Here is a 19,815-nt window from a genome sequence, read left to right on the forward strand (position 1 = left end):
CCAGTCATGCTGCATAAAACTTTTATTGGCAGCTGAAACATTTCATTCTGCTTCCATGGAGTCTTGGAGTGCCAGACAGAGGAACTGGGGAACTGTAGCAGGTGCCTTTCCACTGAACAGCAGCTCTGGTTTGGATGTTTCCCTCTCCTGCTCAGCAGCCTTCGTAAACAGGTTGAGCTGCAGTGAAGGAAACTGCAAAATAAGAGCAGAGAAATGCTAAAACCCAAGAAGTGCTGCTGGTTCCAAGCAGCATGGGACCATGCAGCAAGCAGGAGGGTGCTTTGCTCTAGGATAGTTCATAGAATATGCTGAGTTGGAAGAGACCCATCAGGATCATCGAGTCCAACTCCTGTCCCTGTGCAGGACACTCCAAGAATTGCCCCATGTGCCTGAGAGCATCATCCAAATGCTTCTTGAACTCAGGCAGGCTTGGTGCTGTGACCTACCTCTGCCTTGGGGAGCTTTTTCCAGTACTCAACCACCCTCTGGGTGTAAAACCTTTTCCTGTTATCCAACCTAAACCTCCCCTGACTCAGCTTCCTGCCATTTCCCCCCAGTCCTGTCACTGGTCACAGGAGTAAAGAGATCAGGACCTGCCCCATCTCTTCCCCTCCTGAGGAAGCTGAACAATCCAAGTGACCTCAGCTGCTCCTCACGAGTCATCCCATCCAGTCCCTTCAGCATCCTTCTGGCTCTCCTTTGGACACTCCAATAACTTTATGTCCTTTTTATGTTGTGGTGCCCAAACCTGCACGCAGTGCTCCAGGTGAGGCCACACCAGTGCAGAGCAGAGTGGGACAATCGCCTCCCTCGACCGGCTGGCAATGCTCTGCGTGATGCACCTCAGGGCAGGGCTGGCCCTCTGGCTGCCAGGAGACACTGTTGCCTCATCTTCATTTTGCCATCAACCAGAACCCCCAGGTCCCTCTCCACCTGCTGCTCTCCAGCCACTTGTTCCCTAGTCTGTACTGACACCAGGGCTGCCAGCACTTACCCTTGTTAAACTTCACATGGTTGGTGACCCCCCATCTCTCCAACCTGCCCAGGTCTCTCTGCAGGGTCTGTCTGCCCTCAAAGGTGTCGACAGCTCCTCCTAGCTTTGCATCATCAGCAAACTTGCTTAGAATTCCTGCATCCAAGAGAGTTCTTAAAGTCCTGCATCCAAGTAATTGATTAGTTAATTGATTAGTTAACTAACTTTTTGCAGCAGACTTGCTTTCCATTCAGCAGAACCCTTTCCTACCCCCAGCACATAATCAATGACACTCTTTGCAGTTGTTTGAATTGCCCAGGCTGAATTCCTGGAGTTCTTTCTGGTGTGGTGGGTTTTGACTAGGAGCTGCTTGCTGGGAACCCAGGCTGTTTCCTGAGGGCTGGATCCAGCACACACAGCAGGTCCCACTTCTGTCTGAACTCCAGGGTGTGCTCTGCAGAAAGGGCTGTGGGGATGTGCCCTGCTTGCCTAGCTAGCAAGAGTCCTTCATGCTACAAACACTGAGCATGTTGCAGCTCACAAAAGTAAATTCCATGATTTATCCTTGTGCATCCTGACCGAGCAGTGCCCAAATTCCGAGAGGAAGGGCTGCGCCTGAATACATTGTGGAACTTAAATTTATATTTTTAAATCAAAGGTTTTGTAGCAGGGAGGCTGCAAATGCTGAAAGTGTTTGTGAAAGTATTTGTAAGATTAAAAAAACTCACATTTTTTGAACTGGAGGGTTAAATATGGACAGTAATGTTGCATTTCCTTGTAGTTATTCTCTACCTTAATTAAAAAAAACAATCTGAGGAAGCCCTGCCAAGACTTGCTGACCAAGGCTGCTTTATCTGGTGGTGTTTTGTTTTTTTTCTTCATGACAGTGCTTGGATCTGGCAGTGGCAGTAAAGTCTGTTGAGCGGAACTGGGGAGACTGGAAACACTGGGTCCAGTTGTCACTAACCCAGCAGCCTGCTGGTATCGAGAGCAAAGCAGGGAAAAAGAATTGGCAGAAGAGGTGGCCTGATGCTGTGTGGCAATGTCACAAAGAAGGGCAGCCCGGGAGGACATGGCAGCAGAGCTGACTGAGGCATGGGTCAGGGACTGGGAGTGATCTGTGAGAGTCTGGAGGCAGAGAGAGCTGTTCTCTGGTGGATGCAAGCAGGCTTTCTGGGAAAGGGTTTCTGAGAAATCCTCTTTTCTGTTGATGAGAGCGACTGTGGAGAGGAGAGGGAAAGAAAAGCTGTACTTGAGCTGCAAGAGGATTTTCAAGTGTGTCATAGACATGACAGCTGAAGGCCAGAGAATGCATTTATATTGGAGTGCTGCTGCTGGAATAGATGAGAGTAATAACTCCAGGTCCTTCTTGGTCATGGCTAGTGTGCAATCCATGGCTGAAACCAGTCTCGTGTAGTGTATGAGGGAGGTTTCTGCCTGGAGTGTGCTGTGCTTGCTACTCAAAGCACCTGGTTTTGAGCATTGCCAGAGAAATAGTAGCAGTTGGCTTTCTTCTGTTTCTCTGGAGTGATTCCTGTGCTATAATGAATTCCTGCAATTAACTTCTCAACAATTCAATTCTCAGCTGGTACCTGCTGGAGATGTTGGGTGGAAGGAGGAACCTTTTGGTTGATTGATCAAGGTGTAAGGTCTGAGGGGAGAAAACAGAATTCCACTATTAGATTATTAATCCAGCCATCATCTAAAATACCTTTCTTTGTTTCTGGTTGGGGTTTCTCTGCCTCACCCTGACCTGAAGCTTAGTCCCTGCTCCAGTGCAGGCTCTGACTGAAACTGGGAGAGGTGAATCACAGAATCACTGATGCCAAGTCATGACACGAGGAGAAAAAATTACATTACAGCTGAATTCTTGAACAGGCAGTGCCTGGAAAACCTCTGCTTGGGTAGAAAACACAAAAAATGCTGGGTGGTGACCTGGCTGTGAATGAAGACGTCCTGCTGCCTCCAGCAGCACTGTTCCTGGGGACAGGCACACACAGGACTTCATTGTTACATGCAGGGGGTTGCTATAACCTAAAGAAACCCTGAAAGTAAATCTGGGTGTAGCTCAGCTGATACTTGAAGCTGTTCAGCACCTGTGAGTAGATAGTGCAGGTCTGGGACATTGACAGCATGTCTGTCATCTGGACCCAAACAGTTTTACCTTACTGAGGCAGCAAACATCAGGTGGATCTGCAACATCCTTATGTCCTTGCTTTGCTTAGATTCCGTGGAATTTTTCTGCCAGTCCTAAGCTTGGCTTTCTGTGGAATCTGTGTTCTGGTCCGAGCTGCATTCCAGTTAGGCAGAATAACTCTTGACTGAGCCTCCTCAGCCTGTTCAAGGGTTGTTGCTTTCTCTTTGCTGCTGTTATTGCAGTGAGAAGACTGTTGATTTTTTTGCTTCTCAGGCACAGGAGAACAGCAGTGGAGTCAGCAGCAGCACCAATTCCTTGAAGAAGAAGCCCAAGTATGTCAGCTTGTATACCAAGGAGGGGCAAGATAAGCTGGCTGTCCTGATCCCAGGGCGTCACGCCTGCGAGTGCCTGGGCCAGAAGCACAAGCTCATCAACAACTGCTTGGTTTGTGGGCGCATTGTCTGCGAGCAGGAGGGCTCTGGGCCCTGCTTGTTCTGTGGGGCTCTGGTTAGTAACCAACTGGTCTTCACTTTCTGTGCTTGAATGTGACATAGTTTGCTTGGGATTTTGGAGAGGCATGGGGTTGAATTAGCCTCTCGGGCAAAGTTTCTCTAACAGAGTGCTCCAAACTCTAAAGCCGTGCAGGAAAGAACCTGTGCTGTCTCCTTCTGGGCTTTAAGTCACTTTTTGTTTCTTTTTTGTTGTTCTTCAGAGAGTGGAGAGGTTTCCCTCATAATTTTGGAGCTTGACTGGTTTATGGCAGTCTCCTGTGGCTGTCCTGTGCACTGCAGTGGTGTCCAAAATGTGTGCAAGTCTTCAGTGCCATCCTGGACACAGCCTGGGAGGCCTCATAAGTGGCAGGAGGTGTGGCCAGGGCCAACGTGTTGACTTTTCTTCATCCCATTTGGGATACCTGTTACCCCCATTTTGGGCTGAAAGGGCACATTTTGGAAAAGAGGGGCAAGCTAATGACTACAGATTCAGTAAAATTATCTTCAGGAGAGAAGAAGACCAGTGGTTGGATAAAGGAAATGTTTTCAATCAGATTGGTTGCTATTTTTAGAGATCAATTTAGCTCCAAGTGGCCAAGAAAGAGAGAGGGCTTCTGTGTTAGGCATGGTTTACCTGCTTAGGATCTGAGTGCATTTCTCATCCTTTGAGGTTACCGAGCAGCACACCCACCCACAGAACCCAGAAATACCAGGCTGTACATTCTCATGGATTGCTTCTGGGAAACAGCAAGCTTTTGGGATTCTTCTGGAGTAAATAAAACCCAAGGGCAGGAGGTGTGGACTGTCTTGGCCATCTTAAACAGCTTACCTTGAGCTGTGGCCCAAGGCTTCAAAGCTGGTCAAACATATGATGTCCTTCCTGAGTCTCCATTTTATTTTTTTTCCTCAGGTGTGCACCAAAGAAGAGCAGGACATTCTCCAACGGGACTCAAACAAGAGCCAGAAGTTGCTGAAGAAGCTGATGGCAGGTCAGTAGCAATTCCATACCTGCCACATGTGGTGTGTGACAGCAGGAGCCCTCCTACCTCCTTGTGCTATGCTTGCCTGGGTGTTGTAGGAATGAGTGTGTGCAAGTTGACTAGATAGATTCACTGGAATTGTAAAGAATTGCTGGCGAAGTCCAAAGATAATTCTTTCTCGGGAGTTGACACCTGAAGGCTTCTCTGCCATATAAATTGCCAGGACAGTTTGTGAACCTCAGAACTTCCTGTTGCTGCCTGGCCTTTGTGATGGGCAGTGCGAGGCTGGCTGGGAAGGCAGCTCCTGGTGTCGTTTCTGCAAGCACTTGGCAGCATTTCCGGACTTCAACCAAGGCGATAACTGCAGGTGTCAAATGGCAGCATAGAATGTCCTTTCACAGAAGCCCCAAGGCTGCTCCTTAAGCCATTCCTGAATCAATCACATGAACTGGATCATTGTAACAGCTCTTGAAAATGAGGCTAAGTCTCATGTGGAATGTGTGTTATGGCAGATGAAGTGCTGCTCTCTGATTTGCTGGGTCTAGAGAGGTGGTGGTTAATGTTTTCTAATTACTCTTGTTTAACACTTACCTTGGGAGCTAAAAATAGGATGAGAGCCAAGGAAAGCAAGAAGAAATAATACCCAGTCTCCCAGCAAAGACCTGGGCATTATGGGGATGTTTGTCTGCATTTAGCTGAAATACAGCCAAGGTCATAGTGTTCTTGGTTGAAAAATACACTTTGCTGAAGAACTGGGGAAATATTTACTCTGGGTCTCAGTGTCAGCTTCACTTCAGAGCTGCTGACATGGCAGGAGGTCCTGTAAGTCCTTGAGAGGAACAGCTGATCACAGAATTGGTCTGTTTATTATCTTCCCGTAGAGATCCAGAGGTGCTTCAGGATCCCCTTCCCTTACCCATTTCATGGGTCTTCTGCCCCAGCCAGGTCTGGCTTTGTGCATTGTGTAGGTGAAAGCTGAAACCTCCTTACCTGTTGGTCTCAGGAGTGAAAAATGTGGATCAGCAACAACAGGGAAATACAGGCTGGTTTGTTTCTCTGAAATGAAGGTGTTAACCATGTGATGGCTTCTGTGAAACACGCTGGGCCGTTCCGTTCTGGTTCTGCCCTTCTGCCCTTCATGCAAACCCGTCCTTTCTTGTGTGGTTTCTTTTGTTCCCTTTTGTTTGCTTGGCTGGGTTTTGGCCCCCTGCCAGAAACGGTAAAAAGGAAGAGCTGGTTGCTGGGAGTAGATTTCTCTATATCTAGCAATAGCTGGTCTGAAAAGTCTGCTGAGGTGTGCTGGGGGAGAATTTCCTTTGCCAGAGGCTCGTACAGCTGCAGACACAAGACTTGTTTTGCTTGTAACCTGCAATTGTCAGGGATCTGTTGTGACCAAGACTCTCTTTGTGGAGGGAACAACACTTAGGAGAGAATCTGGCTTGTAGGAGGGTAATCCAGGCCTGCAGGTGGTGATGGGTGAAATTTGGACTGTGTGAGTTGTTAGGGAAGGATGAAGGAGAGTCAAAGAGCAAAACCCTCTCTCAGAACACTACCTGGATGATGTAACTGTAGTATTTAAATACTTCCCAGGTTGCCCAGGGATGTTGTGGCTGCCCCTTCCCTAGACATCTTCAAGACTAGGTTGGATCCGGCTCTGAGCAACCTCATCTAGCAGGAGGTGTCCCTGCCCATGCAGGGGCGTTGAACCTAGATGATCTTTAAAGGTCCCTTCCGACCCAAACCATTCTATGATTCTGTGATTCCTCCTCTTTGGAGGGTGTAGTCTATGAAAGGGGACAGAAGGAAAATCAGGCCTTGAAACGTTCAGAAAGGTGCTGATCTTGAGGCAAGGTTCTTCTTTTAGCTCTTTGAATGACATTTTAGGGAGCATTGCTGCAGCCAGCTCCACCAAGATGACTTTAAGCATCTGTCTACTAAGCTGGTATTTGTTTTCTCTCTCAGGTGCTGAAAGCTCAGGGAATTTGGATGCCATAAGCAAAGATTTGCTGCCTCGGCAAGAAGCTAGGCTCAAAGCTGGCCTGGAGATGGCTGTGAAACACAAAGACAAGTTGTTGGAATTTGACAGGACCAGGTAAGATCTTGGCTGTGAGACTATTGTGAAGTGGTGAAAATTATTGAGTCACAGAATTGTTTTGGTTGGCATAGATCTGTAAGATTATCAAGTACAACCATTAACCCAGCACTGCCAAGGCCACTACTGCCCCATGTCCTTCAGCACCACATCTACAGGGCTTGGAAACCCCTCCAGGGATGGGGACTCCACCCCTGCCCTGGGCAGCCTGGGCCAGGCCCTGACAACCCTTTCAATAAAGAAAATTTTATTTATCTAGCAAGATGAGCTGCCTTTAACAGAAATGTTAGTTCTTTCTGAAAGCTGGGCTGCAGCTACAGACACCTTCACATTTGGTGGAACAAGAGCGAATCCCTTGGATGTATCCAATTGAATGTCCTTGCTTTGTGGCCCTGATGGTCCAGGTCTCTATAGAGAGCAGAGAGGAGCAGGCAGGGAGGCAGATCTGGGCCAGGCAGTGCCATGTGGCTGCTCTGCTGTGCTCATCTGCTCCTGCTGTGGTTATTTCTCCCCAGTGTGCGTCGAACCCAGGTCATTGATGATGAATCAGATTACTTTGCCACCGACTCCAACCAGTGGCTTTCCAAGCAGGAGAGGGAAGCCCTCCAGAAGAGAGAGCAGGAGCTGCGGGAGCTGCGACACGCCTCGCGCCTGGCCAGGAAAATCACCATCGACTTCGCTGGCAGGCAGATCCTGGAAGAAGACAACAGCATGGCTGAATACCACAGCAAGTGAGTGGGGACTGAGTTAGAAATCAGCAAGGAAATAATTTAGCTTGGGAAGGTGGTAAAACATGCTTTGGGTCAGAAATGTTTGTGCGGGGAGAAGGGAGATATTGCCGGGGGAAGCAGGGAATTCTCATGCCTCTTGTTTGTGTTTGCAGACTGGATGAAACCATCGAAGCCATTAGTTGTGGCACACTGGGCCAGGCAGCTGGGAGCCCAGAAACAAAGACAACTCTGAATTCTGGTGTTTTAGTTAATCCCCGTCTGCTCCAACCTGCTCCTTTGGTCAGTACGGATTGAATGAGCTGAGCTTAAGAACTGTGAATTCTAGCCTGTCTCCAGCACCTTTCTTCTCCCCTGTCTCACACATCCTGATCTGGGTTGGGGACAGAGAAGATTTGCCAATGCCCTGCTCTGTTCCCTGCTCTTGAGAAGTTTGGTTTATCTGGGTTTTAGTCTCTGACCTCCTTTTCAGGATCTTGAAAGAATTTCTAAGAGTCGCCCTAAGATTGTGTCACTTTCTCAGCTCTATTTATGATGCCTTTTTTGCCAGATTTCCAACTTTCAAAGAGCATAATCTCTGCCCTGTAATTCCACTTCAGCCATGTTCTTGGTATATGCCAAGCGTTTGGAGGTTGGATGATCCCAGTTTGGATAGTTTGCAAGGGAGGCAGAATGATCCCAGTAAGACCCCTGTCCTTAAATGAAGGAAAACTTCACATTTGATTTGGCCTTAACATACGTTGTTCCTAGTGAGGCACTAACCTATTTCTTGTTTCATTTGAACACACTGAAGTGGGTGGACCAGACTGGCTTGCTCCCAGCTCGGAAGGCTGTCCCTTCCATGGATGCTGGGAACGTGTCTGGCTTGGAACGGAACAGGTTGCGGATTCAGGATCGAGAGTTGCAGGAGATCTCAGATGATGGTTGGTGCCTCAGCATGCACCAGCCTTGGGCCTCCTTGCTCGTCAGAGGAATCAAAAGGTACAGGGCTGGCCTGAACTGTGATGTATCAGATGGGAAGTTGTGCTTCTCAGAGGATCTCTGTGGTCTTGTTTGCGTTGGGCAGTGATTGATACCTACTGGTAGCTGAGGTTTGGAAGCTGTGCTTCCTCACCCACTGGTCTGGTGGTGTGTGAATCCATTTTCTGTGAGGTTACCTAACCCGGAAGGTGTAAGTTTCCTCACAGTGGGTAAATTTAGAGATAGGCTGAGATTTCTGCTTGTGGTTGGAATGAGGCTTTCTGGAATTTGAAAGGTAAATAAGCTGAAAATGTCAAGTATGTTCTGCTCTTGCTGTCCCTCAGAAAGAAGCAAATGGTGGCACCAGGCTTTGTTTAAAAAACAGAACAACCACACAGACACCCCTTGCCACCACCTTCCCCGTCTGGGCTAGGAATTGGGTTATGGGGAGAAGCTCTTTTAGTCCAACATCCCTGGCAGAACTTTTTGACCTTGTAAGGGAATTGTGTGAGCAGATTGGCCTCCACATGTGTCTGACACACTGCTGTTCTCACAAGGGATGGGTGTCCTTTTCCGCTGTTGCTCTAAAGCAGCGAGGACATGCTCTGCTTGTGGCTTTAGTTCTTTCCCATCTCAGCTTTTCTCTGTAGTGCTGACACATTGCTTGGGTTTCAACAGTCAGGACAAAGCTGAGCTGCAGGAATCATGTAGTGAAACATTGGGTTGAAAGATCTGACCATGTGGATGCTTTCTGCTGGAATGGAAGCCCCAAATTCCCCTTTGTTCTCTAGGGTGGAGGGCAGGACCTGGTACACATCTCATAGAGGGCGGCTATGGATTGCAGCTACTGCTAAAAGACCTTCCCCTCAGGAAATCTCTGAACTGGAAGCCACCTACAGAATGCTGCTTGACAAAGGTGAACTTCTCTCCTTGGATCTTTGTGTTATTTGATACATTGAGCCACATAGCGAGCGGTGTCAGAAAGTCCTCTCTGCTGAGCCATTATTACTGCTTCACTTTTTAACCTTCTGTTCCTGCAATTCTCTTCATCCTTTCTGCATTTTGTCAGCTGAATGAGTACACTGGCAGACCTGAACTCCATCCTTGGGCTGCTCACATTCTCCAAGCACAAACACCATGTAATTGCACCTGACTTCTTTGGTAGCGTTTGACAGCAAAGGGCTTCATTTTGTTCTTGGCTCAAGCAACAAGCTGTGGAGTGTGTGTGCGTGTGTGGTTTGCACTTCAGTCTGTTTACATGGATGTTAAAGGCTTCCCAAGTGTTCTGACCTTGCAGAAATGGGTATTGAAAAGCTGCAGGTTCTCAGGAAGATGTTCTTCTCTCATGTGGGGAGGAGGATGCTGGTGGCTGCTCTGCATGCCTCTTTGAGCAGCGTTTCTAAACATCACCCAGCTTGAATGTCATACAGCCCAAGCACTTCCTGCACTCTGTGCTCCTCTGTCAGGAGCTAAGCAGGGCAAGGTATACATGTAATTACATCTCCCAGCCTTAGTCCTGTCACAGTGAAGATCCTAGGCTGGAAAAAGAACAACTAGTTGCTACAATTAATAGAAACATAGAATGGTTTGGGTTGGAAGAGACCTTAAAGATAATCTACTTTCAGCCCCCTGCAGGTAGGTGTTCTTGTGCCTAAAGAAGTAGAAGTGCATGGGGAGGGAAGGGCACCTGGAGGTTAGAAGACTTCAGCTGTGCAGAGGGATATGAGGCCCCCTGAAGAAATATTTCTTTTGACACAGATGTGGAGTTCCCAAGTGATTATCCCTCGGGCTGCCTCCTAGGCTGTGTGGATGTGACCGACTGTTTATCGCAAGAGCAATTTAACGAGCAGGTGAGTACATGCTCTGGGGTTGTTCTGTCCCTCTTGCTGCACAGGTGGATGTGCACCAGGAGGCTGGGGCTGTGCTGGGCTGTGGAAGACAGGAACCTGCAATGCATTAATATTGCATTTCCAGTTTTCATCCTATTTTGGCAAACTCAGGAGCTTGCATCTTACCTCAATGTGGCTTCTAAAGTGCTGATTGTTTCTCTTGTAACTTCAAGGAGTCCTAATAGAAAGAATTGTTCCAAGTTTTGCCCTACCAGGCAGCAATTTTTTGCTGTCTCTAGCTGTAACTCTGCTGATCTTTCTGTCTCAGGGAGGACTCTGGACTAGGAGGGGTCAAGTACCTGTTTGGCTGCTTTTGGAGCACAGCAAACAACTCCCTGTGCACAGCCAGCAGAGACTTCACAGTCATCGCAGGGGTTTGTGTGCCAAAGGATGTGAAGGGAGCTGGAAACCTGAGACAGTGTAGAAGTGTGGAAGACTCTGCAGCAGTGGTGGCAATGTGCCATGGAACCTTGTCCCTGGCCTTGTGGTGCCAGTGGGATCAACCACCCTGGTATGTGAGAAGGCAGCTTGGCCCAAGCAGAGCCATCTAGGTCTGTAGCTGCTGCGACTGCCTGGTGCTTTTTCCTGGAGCTGGAGGTCACAGTGACCTCACTGGTGACAGTTGTGCTCTGCTTGGAGCACTGAGTCACCTGGAGTAGGAGCTCTGGGAGTAGGTGAGCATCCTCCCATCAAGAAGGATGGACAGCAGAGCCTCAGGGTCTTCACACAGATGGTGCAGAGAGGACATCCAGAGTCCCTAGATATCGGGAAGGAGGCACAGATGGAGATTGGTAGTGAAACACTGGAACAGGTTGCCCAGGGAGGTGGTTGGTTGTACTAGAGACCTCCTGAGGTCTCAGTCTGTGATGCTGGGACTGACTCCATGTCCAGAATTGGGGCAGCATGTCAGGGTGGGTTTCATTACCTTGCAGAGCCCACGGTTAGTACCATGCACAGCAGGGCTGCTCTCCGTACCATCGCATGTCTGTTCACTGCACTGCTCCCTGTAGAAGCCAGGCTTGGTCTGATGGGAATCTCCAGACTGGAGGGCTTAATATTGGACCAAAATCATCCTGTGAGTTGGAAAAAATAGATTCCTTGGGATGGAGAAGAGACACTTGGTTGGTGGGCATCTTCTTACCATGAGGAGCTGGAGTGGCAGCAGCAGCTGGAGGCTGTGTTTCATGAAGTACTTTTTTGGATTTCCCAAACCTGGTGAGGTTTTTTACCAGAAACAGATGCCTAGAAACTAGAGATGAAGAGAGTACTAGTGAGGTTGTGACTGCGTCACAGGCAGAATGGGGAGAGATTGGAGTTGTGAGCAGCAGAGGGAGCTTTGGGACTGGAATACATGGAACTTTGCAGGAGTGTTTGGCCTGGTATGGGAGAGAGAAGAGGAAAGGACACTGGGCCATGGTAGGGTAGTCTGTAGCATCCAGTGAGCTGCACTTTGGTCTTAAATGGAGTTTCTCATTCTTCTACTGTTTGTATCATAGTGAGAAAATATGTCCTGGTCTCTCACAAGTACTTACCTCCCGCTAACAGTTCCTCCTCTTCCTTTGTGGGTATGTTCTTCAGGCATTGGTAACACGGCCGTGACAGCTTCTTACAATCTGGAAATGGAGCAGTAGGTAACTGGCTTAACTCTTGCTGTAGAGAAGCCTTATAATTAGCTTTGCTCTCTGTTTATTCCTCCAAGTTTGCTGACACTGCCTGGCTGCAGAGGCCCTGTGGGAAGAGCAGTGTATTCCAGGGACACTGGTAGCAGACCTATAGGCAAGAGATTGACCTCTCTTCTCAATCCCACGATGCCATGGCACTTCCTGGTTTCTATTTCTCTAGCTTTTTGCTGCTCCCATATTGCAAATGATTTATAATTCCCAATTGGCTGTGTTTTTATAGTGCTTTTGTCCTTTTTTTTTCCCAGGCTTGCCTAACAGGGTGTTCGTTTCCCTAAGATTGAAATCAGAGCACTGAGCATCCTTCTGAAGCTGGTTGATGGGGAAATGTCTGGTTTTGTGGGCTATCATAAGTAGCAAGTGCATCTGAAGGAAGCTGAGGTGAATGTAGTTAGGAATGCCAGCAAGATGAAACAGGGTGCAGTGCCAGCTCAGAAACCCCAGTTGGATCTCACTGGGAGTTGGAAATCCCTGTTGCTCACCCTGATGATTCAGCCCAGGTTCCTCAGCCACCAGCACCAAAGCCCCTTGTCAGCAGGGCAATCCAGCCATTCCTTGGTGCACAAGGACCCCTCCTTGCCTTAGAGTGAGCAGTGAAGGAAGGTGATGTGGTTTTGCCACCTAGGGCATGCAAAAAATGCTGAACATTTTCTACAGATCTGCAGTTTATTAGCAAGTTGGGTAACATGGGTCAGCAAGAACCTCTCAGAGATTAAGCTGCTGTGGAGCTCTTTCTGGACACTGTGCTTTGACTCATGCTTCTCTGCACCAACTCTTATTTGAAACTTCTTCATCTTCAGGAAGAAATCATTTCACAAGTGCAGGGCAAGCCACGTTTGCAAGTCATACCCACCACCCAAAGGTGACATCATTCCTTGTCTTCTTCATTGTCTTTTGGTGGTGACCCTGCCTTTCTCAGCAGCCATGGAAGTTTGGTTTGACTCTTGTGATCATTCCTTCCCCTAGGCAAGGGAGGCTCTTTGGTCTGTCCCTCCTACGACTTTTCCAGTACTTCTCAGTCCTTTCCATGCTGTCATGTTTTCCCTGTTTAGTACAGCCTGCAGATTTAATCTCCTTGCTGTTGCATCCTCTCTCAGGTTGCTAATGAAGATGTTAGTGGCACCCTGCTGTTATTTTTCTGTCCTTATCCTCATTGAGTATTTTATGTTACGCTTGTGCTCAAAACCCCAAACTGAAGCAATGATGCCCCGTTTTGCTGGGTGCTGCTCCAGCAGAGGCAGAGCAAGTCCCTGCCCCCAGAGCGTGCCTGGTCATTAGGGACTGGTTGTTTATCTGTGTTGTTACAGGACACGTAACTCTGGCCTTGCATCCCCCCTGTGAGGGGTCAGTCTGGCAGCTCTGCCCGACGTGGTATCTAAAGGCCAACTGATGTTGCTGAAGTGGTTTGCAGGTCTTCAGGGCTGTGTGAGAAGAAATGACAGAAAAGGATCTTGTGTCCAGTAGCTGGCAGGGAGCAGAGGAAGAGCAGAGCAGAGATGTCCCTGTGATTAAAACCAGCCTCACATCAGATGACGTTGCCCTAATCCCAGTCATGCTACTTATTGCATGAACCAGTTAAATCCCTTCCTCTGGGTCTCTTTCCCAAGTGGAAAACAAAGCAGTGCTTCTCCATCAGAGGTTCTTTACTCTGAATTTTGCTGCTAAAAGCTGTGATCTTTGAATCAAAGCTGCTCTAGGAGCAGAAGCTATGATCAGGTAGGAAAGTCCACCCCTGGTATCGAGTGTCCCCTGCCTTGTTTGCTGAGGACTGAAGCAAAAGCTGCTCTGATTTCAGTCCTGCTGCTGAGTGGGTGGTTGGTTGGCTGCTGCCCGGGGCTCCCTCCCCGGGGCTTCTCAATCTCAGTATTTCCAGTTGAGCTTTGCACATCTCACACCTCCTTGGAGCACATTCTGGGCTTGTTGCCTTCTCTTCATGGCAGCCACTCAAAAAGCCTTGGTGGAGACCAGAATGATCCCTTTGTTATGCTTGTCGGCGCTAAAGGTGACCTGGAAACTTTTTTTCCCCCTGTTGAGATCCGAGTGTTGACGACGGCTTTTCCTGGCTCCGGGCTGACGTCACCGACACCTTGAGCCGAGCAAGGAGCTGCCTTTCTCCTCCTGAGGTGTTGGTGACTTCAGTGCTCGCTGGGGAAACAGGGGCTGGTGCAGGCAGGGCTTGGCAGGAGTCTAAAGCAATCAGGGAACTATTTACATTTATTCCAGTTTAATGTGCTCTCAAGTCCATGTTCATTTTGCTAATGACTTTGATCCAACAGACTATGACTTTAACTGGAAAAAGAACATTTCCGCTGTTCTATTTTAGTAGCTGATCAGGGTGTTTGGGCTTATTTTGGATGCCAAGGCACACACAGGCCGATATCTAGACGTAGTTATTATCTTGGGCTGAATTATTGGGTAATTATGTTTGACAGGAGTCAAGTGCTTATTTTTAATTTCTAGGTGATCACTTAGTTTCCTAAATCTGCACAAGGGAACAGGTCTGAGTTATTTTTGTGCTACAAGAGTGCAACTGTCATTTAAACATCTTTCCCTCTTAGGGATTTTTTTGTTTAAACTCTTGCCTTCCTCTTCCCTCCCTGGTGAAAATAACAGCAAAAAAAAAATTACACTTGGGCACCAAGCACACAGGGCTTGCTTTAGAAGAAGAAGGGTAGAAATTCTCTATATTTAGACTCCAGAAAGTGCCTGTTTAGATTATCTCCAAATAAAGGAACAATAGATCACTGGTAATATTTTTCCAAGAAAGAAGTTAATGAGAGGGAGAAACATAAACCTATACGTTGACTTTGAAGAACAGTATAAATAGCTCTAGACTTCCCATGAGGACCTTCTCCCCACAGTAAAGGTTTCCTATCACAGGCCCCAAGGAAGAAAAATGCCCATTTGTGTGGTGCTGTGGCTGTCCTGGCTCACCCCTCACCAAAGAGATATTTGTCTTCTCATTCCTGAGGCTTATTATTGCCCCTCCACTGAGGAGGGAATTTTAGCAGGGTTTTGAAGGCCGGATCAGATCTACTTCCTTCTGCAGTGGTCTAGGTAGCTATTAACGATTGCAGCTGATAAAAGGCCTTTGAACTTTACAGGTCCCTGAATTCTGCTAAGCTGAGTTTGCCTTTCACGTGTAGCCTGATGCCAGATCAAGTGGTGTGAGGCATTAGTCTGGCTCTCAGGGACCAGCGGGTGATGCTTCTTGTTACTGGGTTTCTCAGCGCATGAAGCCCCCCTGGTTGGTGGTTCTAGGAGCAGAGCAGGGCAGGCAAGCAGCTGGTTTGGATTAGGGACGGTAAGAGATGGGGGAGTTTTTCCTTCTGTGAAGTGCTTTGGTTTTCATCAGAGACTCTTCTGAGGCTCCAGCTGCCTTGCATAAGCCAGCAGGTTTACTGAGGCCACTGCTCAGTCTGTTAAGATGAAGGAGAGATTGTCACTTGATGATGATTAATTTAGGAATGCATTAACATGCCAAAGAAATCGAATGATAGAGTCTGGCTTGCCCTCTCTTCTGGTTTCCTAGACCCTAGGGAAAAAATGAAGCCAAGACTGAAGCGTATGACTTAATTAATGATGACTGTGGACTTAGCCTCTGCTACCATTTCAGCAAACTAGTCAGTGATGTGGGATTTGTTTTTTCTCTGTTCAGATGTGGTCACTGATACTTGCTGCCTTCTTGGTGTTTGGTTTTTATTTCATCCTCAAGACAAGGGTTAGATAAAACTGATCTTGAGCCTGGCAGCTGCTCAGGCTCCCCACACCCTTGCCATCTGCTTGTAGCTCCACCAGGTTGAGCTGTGACCACCCTTGAGGTGGTGACCCCAAATGATGGGGGAGCTGGCAGCTTACAAAATACAACCCCCATGGTACATGTGTGGGTGCCCAAGGACTGTTGTCTCATCCATTTCATAACCTGGAGCAGACTGGTGGCTCAGGGGTGTATCCTGGTCCTGCTGCTTGTTGGGCTGAGAGAAACCCCGTCACGTTGGTGGGATTGACGCGACAGCTGGATGTGGGTGCCGGGGTTGCGGCTCCTTCGGGAGCAGCAGCAGAGGGTCAGCAAAGGCTCGAGTCAAGCAGGGCAGGAAGGTGGGTGGGTGCCTCGACCGCACAGGGCTGTGTTCACCAGAGTTGGGTTTTCTTCCAAGTTCAGCTGGTCTCCGTCACCCTCCATGCTCGGCTGCACTGTTTTACCTCTTTGCTTTGCAACTTGGATTTATGGAAGGATTTAAGCTGTTTGGCTGCATCAAGCAGGATGCAGGCGCTCTGAGCTGCTTGAGCAGAAGCAGGTGCCCTGGCTTCCCCTCATCTCCTCCTCTCCGTTGCCTGTTTTCTCCCCTGTGCTGGCTTTGGGCCAGGTGAGCCCTGCCTCCCCTGTCCCTCAGCACTGGGGGAGGTAAATGCCCCTTCCAGCTGAGTCTAGTACATGACCCAAAAATTTTTCCAAGTCCATCCAGGTCATCAGGCACTCTGTAAACATCTCAAGCCCTTCTTGCTCTTCCGGTAGGGTTTGCCCTGGGCAGGTGTTTCCTCAGGCTGGGATCTGGGCTGCAGGAGGGTGGTGGTGGCTGCAGGTCCTGTGAGGCAGGTTGAGGGAGCGCAGGGGGTGCAGTGTTTGCCAGCACTGCCGAGTCCTCCAGGTCTCCCTGTGGACTGCAGCCCTGGCAGACTGCTCGGTGTTTCAAAATCTGAGTGCACCAGCACAAGTTTGAATATTAAATCTACATTTCAAAGTCCTGTTATTACTTATTACATTTTAATTGCTTCCCTTGCCCTTTGAATCAAAGTAGAGCTTGTGGTGTAGGAGCACAACAAGAACTGGGCTTGCGGCTGGGAGGTGGAGAACACCCACTGGATGGATCCAGCTGGCTGGGAGAAGGATCCTGCAGCAATCCCGGCCTGCTGTGTCTGGATCTGGTTGCGTACCAGCTAAACATGCAAGGGGCAGAGCAGGCAAGGCCTGACAGGCCTCGTTGTGGGAAGAAGGGGAAAGGAAGGCAGGCGAGCAAAATTCCTTGCTCATCCTTGCGAAGGGAGCCTGAGCCAGCGCACGATCTGCCAGCAGCAGATGTAAGCTCTCAGAAACAGCAGGGAGGATGTTGACTGCAACAATGCATCAAGGCTGCGGTTTGTAACCTCAATAGTAAGGCAGTTAAGTTTTTTTTTTTTTCTTCTTTTTTTTTTTTAACAAAGACATTTTGATTGCCAAATCCATAACCATTAGCAGCTGTGGTTTCGAGCTGTTCCTTCCTCACACGTTGCAGTCTAGACCTGACAGGCTTTCAAACAAAAGTTTGGCTGCCGCCTTTTGTTTGTGTTTCTCTACAGTCCTGCTTTTTTTCTTTTTTCCCTGTTCTGTTAGTTTGAAGGGAAGGTTGGAGCTCATCCCTTTCCTAACCCAGGCTCCACTGAATGGCTCCTCTGCATCCATCTGCTTTTCTGTGGCCAAGGGCAGCATGTAGAGTTCCTTGGGTGCACGTTCACAAGGCTGCAGTACTGGATGTTTCTGCCTCAGGCTAGAAAATTTGGCATTTCTGGAAAGTTTGATCTGCTTTGGGGTTTCTGCTTAGGAAAATGTTACATTTTTCACAGGCCAAAAGCCTGGTTGGCCTGTGCTAAGACGGAGAGAATGGATCCTTAAAAGATGATGCTTGAAAATGTGCTCAGGGTTGAAAGTGTGATGCAAGACCATGTCATGAAGAAGATCAAACCTCAAAGCGAAGAGCTTGGTGCTCTGCAAGCTCTTTCCTAAACTGGAGGTTTGAGTCAGGAGAAGATGACACAGAGCAGCAGCAAACCTGGACCTTCTGGCTCAGGCAATGGCTCTTGTTGCCATTTGGGTGTCACCTTTGAGTATACCCTGGAGCACTTCAGGGTGAAGGCTGGGAGATTGGCTAGGTAACCCCCAAACATGATTTTTACACCTTCCATGTGGAGAACAATAGAATGGGGAAACACTTCAACACCACTCTCCTTGGAAAAGTGACAAGGAAGGACATGGCTGGGGCACAGCAGTTCTTGAAGTCTGTGGGAAGGGTGGGACGTTTTTTCCTCTTGCTCTTAAGTAACTTGTACCTTCGAGCACTGGGTCAGTTGGGCCGCAGTTGCACCCAGGCTCCGTGGGGTGTCTGTGGGCACGAACTGGGGTTATTGCTGCTGGTGGCTGAACTGGAATCAGCGAGTTTGCAGCTCCCAGAACCGGATGAGCCAGTCATTTTTGAGGGCTCCATTTCTCCTGCATCCATGTGTCTGTGCTGCAGGCATTGCCATGAATGCCTCTCTTTGGCTGCAGCATTTTGTCGTTTGCCAGAAACTCCCGACTTTCTTTTCCCCTTCGCAAACCACCAAAGAAACATTTTCTAGCTGGATAGTGAGCAATTTCCCTCCGGAGAGGAGGAGAAAATGGCTGTTTAGTAGTTAATTACCTGTTACGTTAGGCTGACAGCTATGAAGCTTATGAGGCGTGAAGGAAGAGCGGATCCGCCTTTCCCACAAATCACCAAGAAAACGGGGTGAAGGCAGTTGCGCCCGTCTCCCGGGGGACGCCTCACATCCCGCTCCTGTCCCTCGCGTGTGGCCAAGAGGCTTCTCCTAACACCCAGGGAAGAGCCTAGCGCATGTTTTTGCCTGCTGGGGAAAGCTGATTTATGGCCACTGCTGGTTACAGCAGCCCTACTCTTTTGGAGGGGATGCAGTCTCCGCCAAGATGATTTTTTTCCCCCTCTTTGAATGCGTTTTACGGGGAGCTCTCTTGCCAACACATGGGCTCCACTTGCTTTTATTCTTTCCAGACAGCATTGCTTTCCAGCGCTGCCTCTTTTATTTTGAAGCTCTTAGAGAGCAGCAGGGAAACGAAGGCTGGAGCTGGTGTCCTGGCCCGGCACTGCCTGGCAGAGTCAGCTCTGTTTCCCCTGTTGTTCACACAGGAGGCACGCCAGGAAAATGATTCAACCCTTTTCCATTATGAACCTCGGAGAACATCTCACCCACCTCCTTGCTGTCGGTGCCTGTGCCCCAAGGCCACCCCCTGGTAGCTGTAAGATGGAGAGGATGGTGGCCACCCTCCCAAGGACTACAGGTTCCAGCCTGCAATTCTCCGCTGCACTCCAGCTCCCCGCGCTGTGCTGGGGCCGCGCACTCCCATGCTGGATGGGCACGGAGAGCTCCAGCTGCGCCGTGGGGCAGCCTGTGGAAAACGCTGGGGCTGTTCCCACCCGGCGTTAGCATTTGGTCTCTTGTGCTGTGGTTGCTTGTCTCCTTTTGTGTCTGGAGGCCTTAATGAGAGCGAAAGATGCTCCGGAAAGGTCACAAACGAAGCTGCTGGGGAGCGCGCTGGCTGCGTGCCGCGCAGAGCCGCTGCTCCGTCGCACGCGATGCCTTTGTTCCCTCCTCAAAGGCACCGGAGCAGAGCTCATCTCGTTAGTGATGGTTTGGCTCCCCCCGGCTCATTTTCCTTCAGCTCTCTTGATTCCCCTGCCTCCAGTTCACAGCCCCTGGGTTCAAGCAAACACAACTTATATTGGGGAGGGGTGAAAAAACTGAAGAGCTTGGGACAGCCCTTCTCCATGTTTGTTTTTTTTCCCCTATTGCTGAGATGGAATTATTACCAGAGATGCTGGGTGAGCCTGCACAGTCCCCGCACCCCACTGCAGCCTCTACCCAAGTCAGGGGGAAAAAAAGCTTTAACAGATTGGTAGGAGGAAAGAAATATGAGCAGGATATATTTTTTTTTCCCCCAAATGTCAGGGAAGGTGGGTTTGTGTTTCTGTGGGCCCCCAGCTGGCTTGTCCCCTCCTTTGCTCTTTTGCTGTGAGCTGCAGAGTGGGGAGGCTGGGCAGCCCTGCTGCTATTTCTGGTGATGAGCTAGTGATGGGAGA

General features: G+C 49.0%; 1 protein-coding gene across 1 annotated transcript in view; it reads left to right on the forward strand.

Moving 5' to 3' along the window:
* The window catches only part of TRIP4 (thyroid hormone receptor interactor 4), a 34,494-nt gene that overhangs the window by 4,407 nt on the left and 10,272 nt on the right, over positions 1-19,815 (forward strand). The window contains exons 4-11 of the mRNA XM_010005942.1: positions 3,384-3,617; positions 4,512-4,590; positions 6,544-6,673; positions 7,189-7,404; positions 7,557-7,683; positions 8,195-8,382; positions 9,153-9,277; positions 10,120-10,211. Coding sequence (XP_010004244.1) covers positions 3,384-3,617; positions 4,512-4,590; positions 6,544-6,673; positions 7,189-7,404; positions 7,557-7,683; positions 8,195-8,382; positions 9,153-9,277; positions 10,120-10,211 — 1,191 coding nt within the window. The remainder of the gene's footprint in view (positions 1-3,383; positions 3,618-4,511; positions 4,591-6,543; positions 6,674-7,188; positions 7,405-7,556; positions 7,684-8,194; positions 8,383-9,152; positions 9,278-10,119; positions 10,212-19,815) is intronic.

This window comes from Chaetura pelagica, unplaced genomic scaffold (genome assembly GCF_000747805.2).
Source record: "Chaetura pelagica isolate M959 unplaced genomic scaffold, ChaPel_1.0 scaffold369, whole genome shotgun sequence".
NCBI lineage: Eukaryota > Metazoa > Chordata > Aves > Apodiformes > Apodidae > Chaetura > Chaetura pelagica.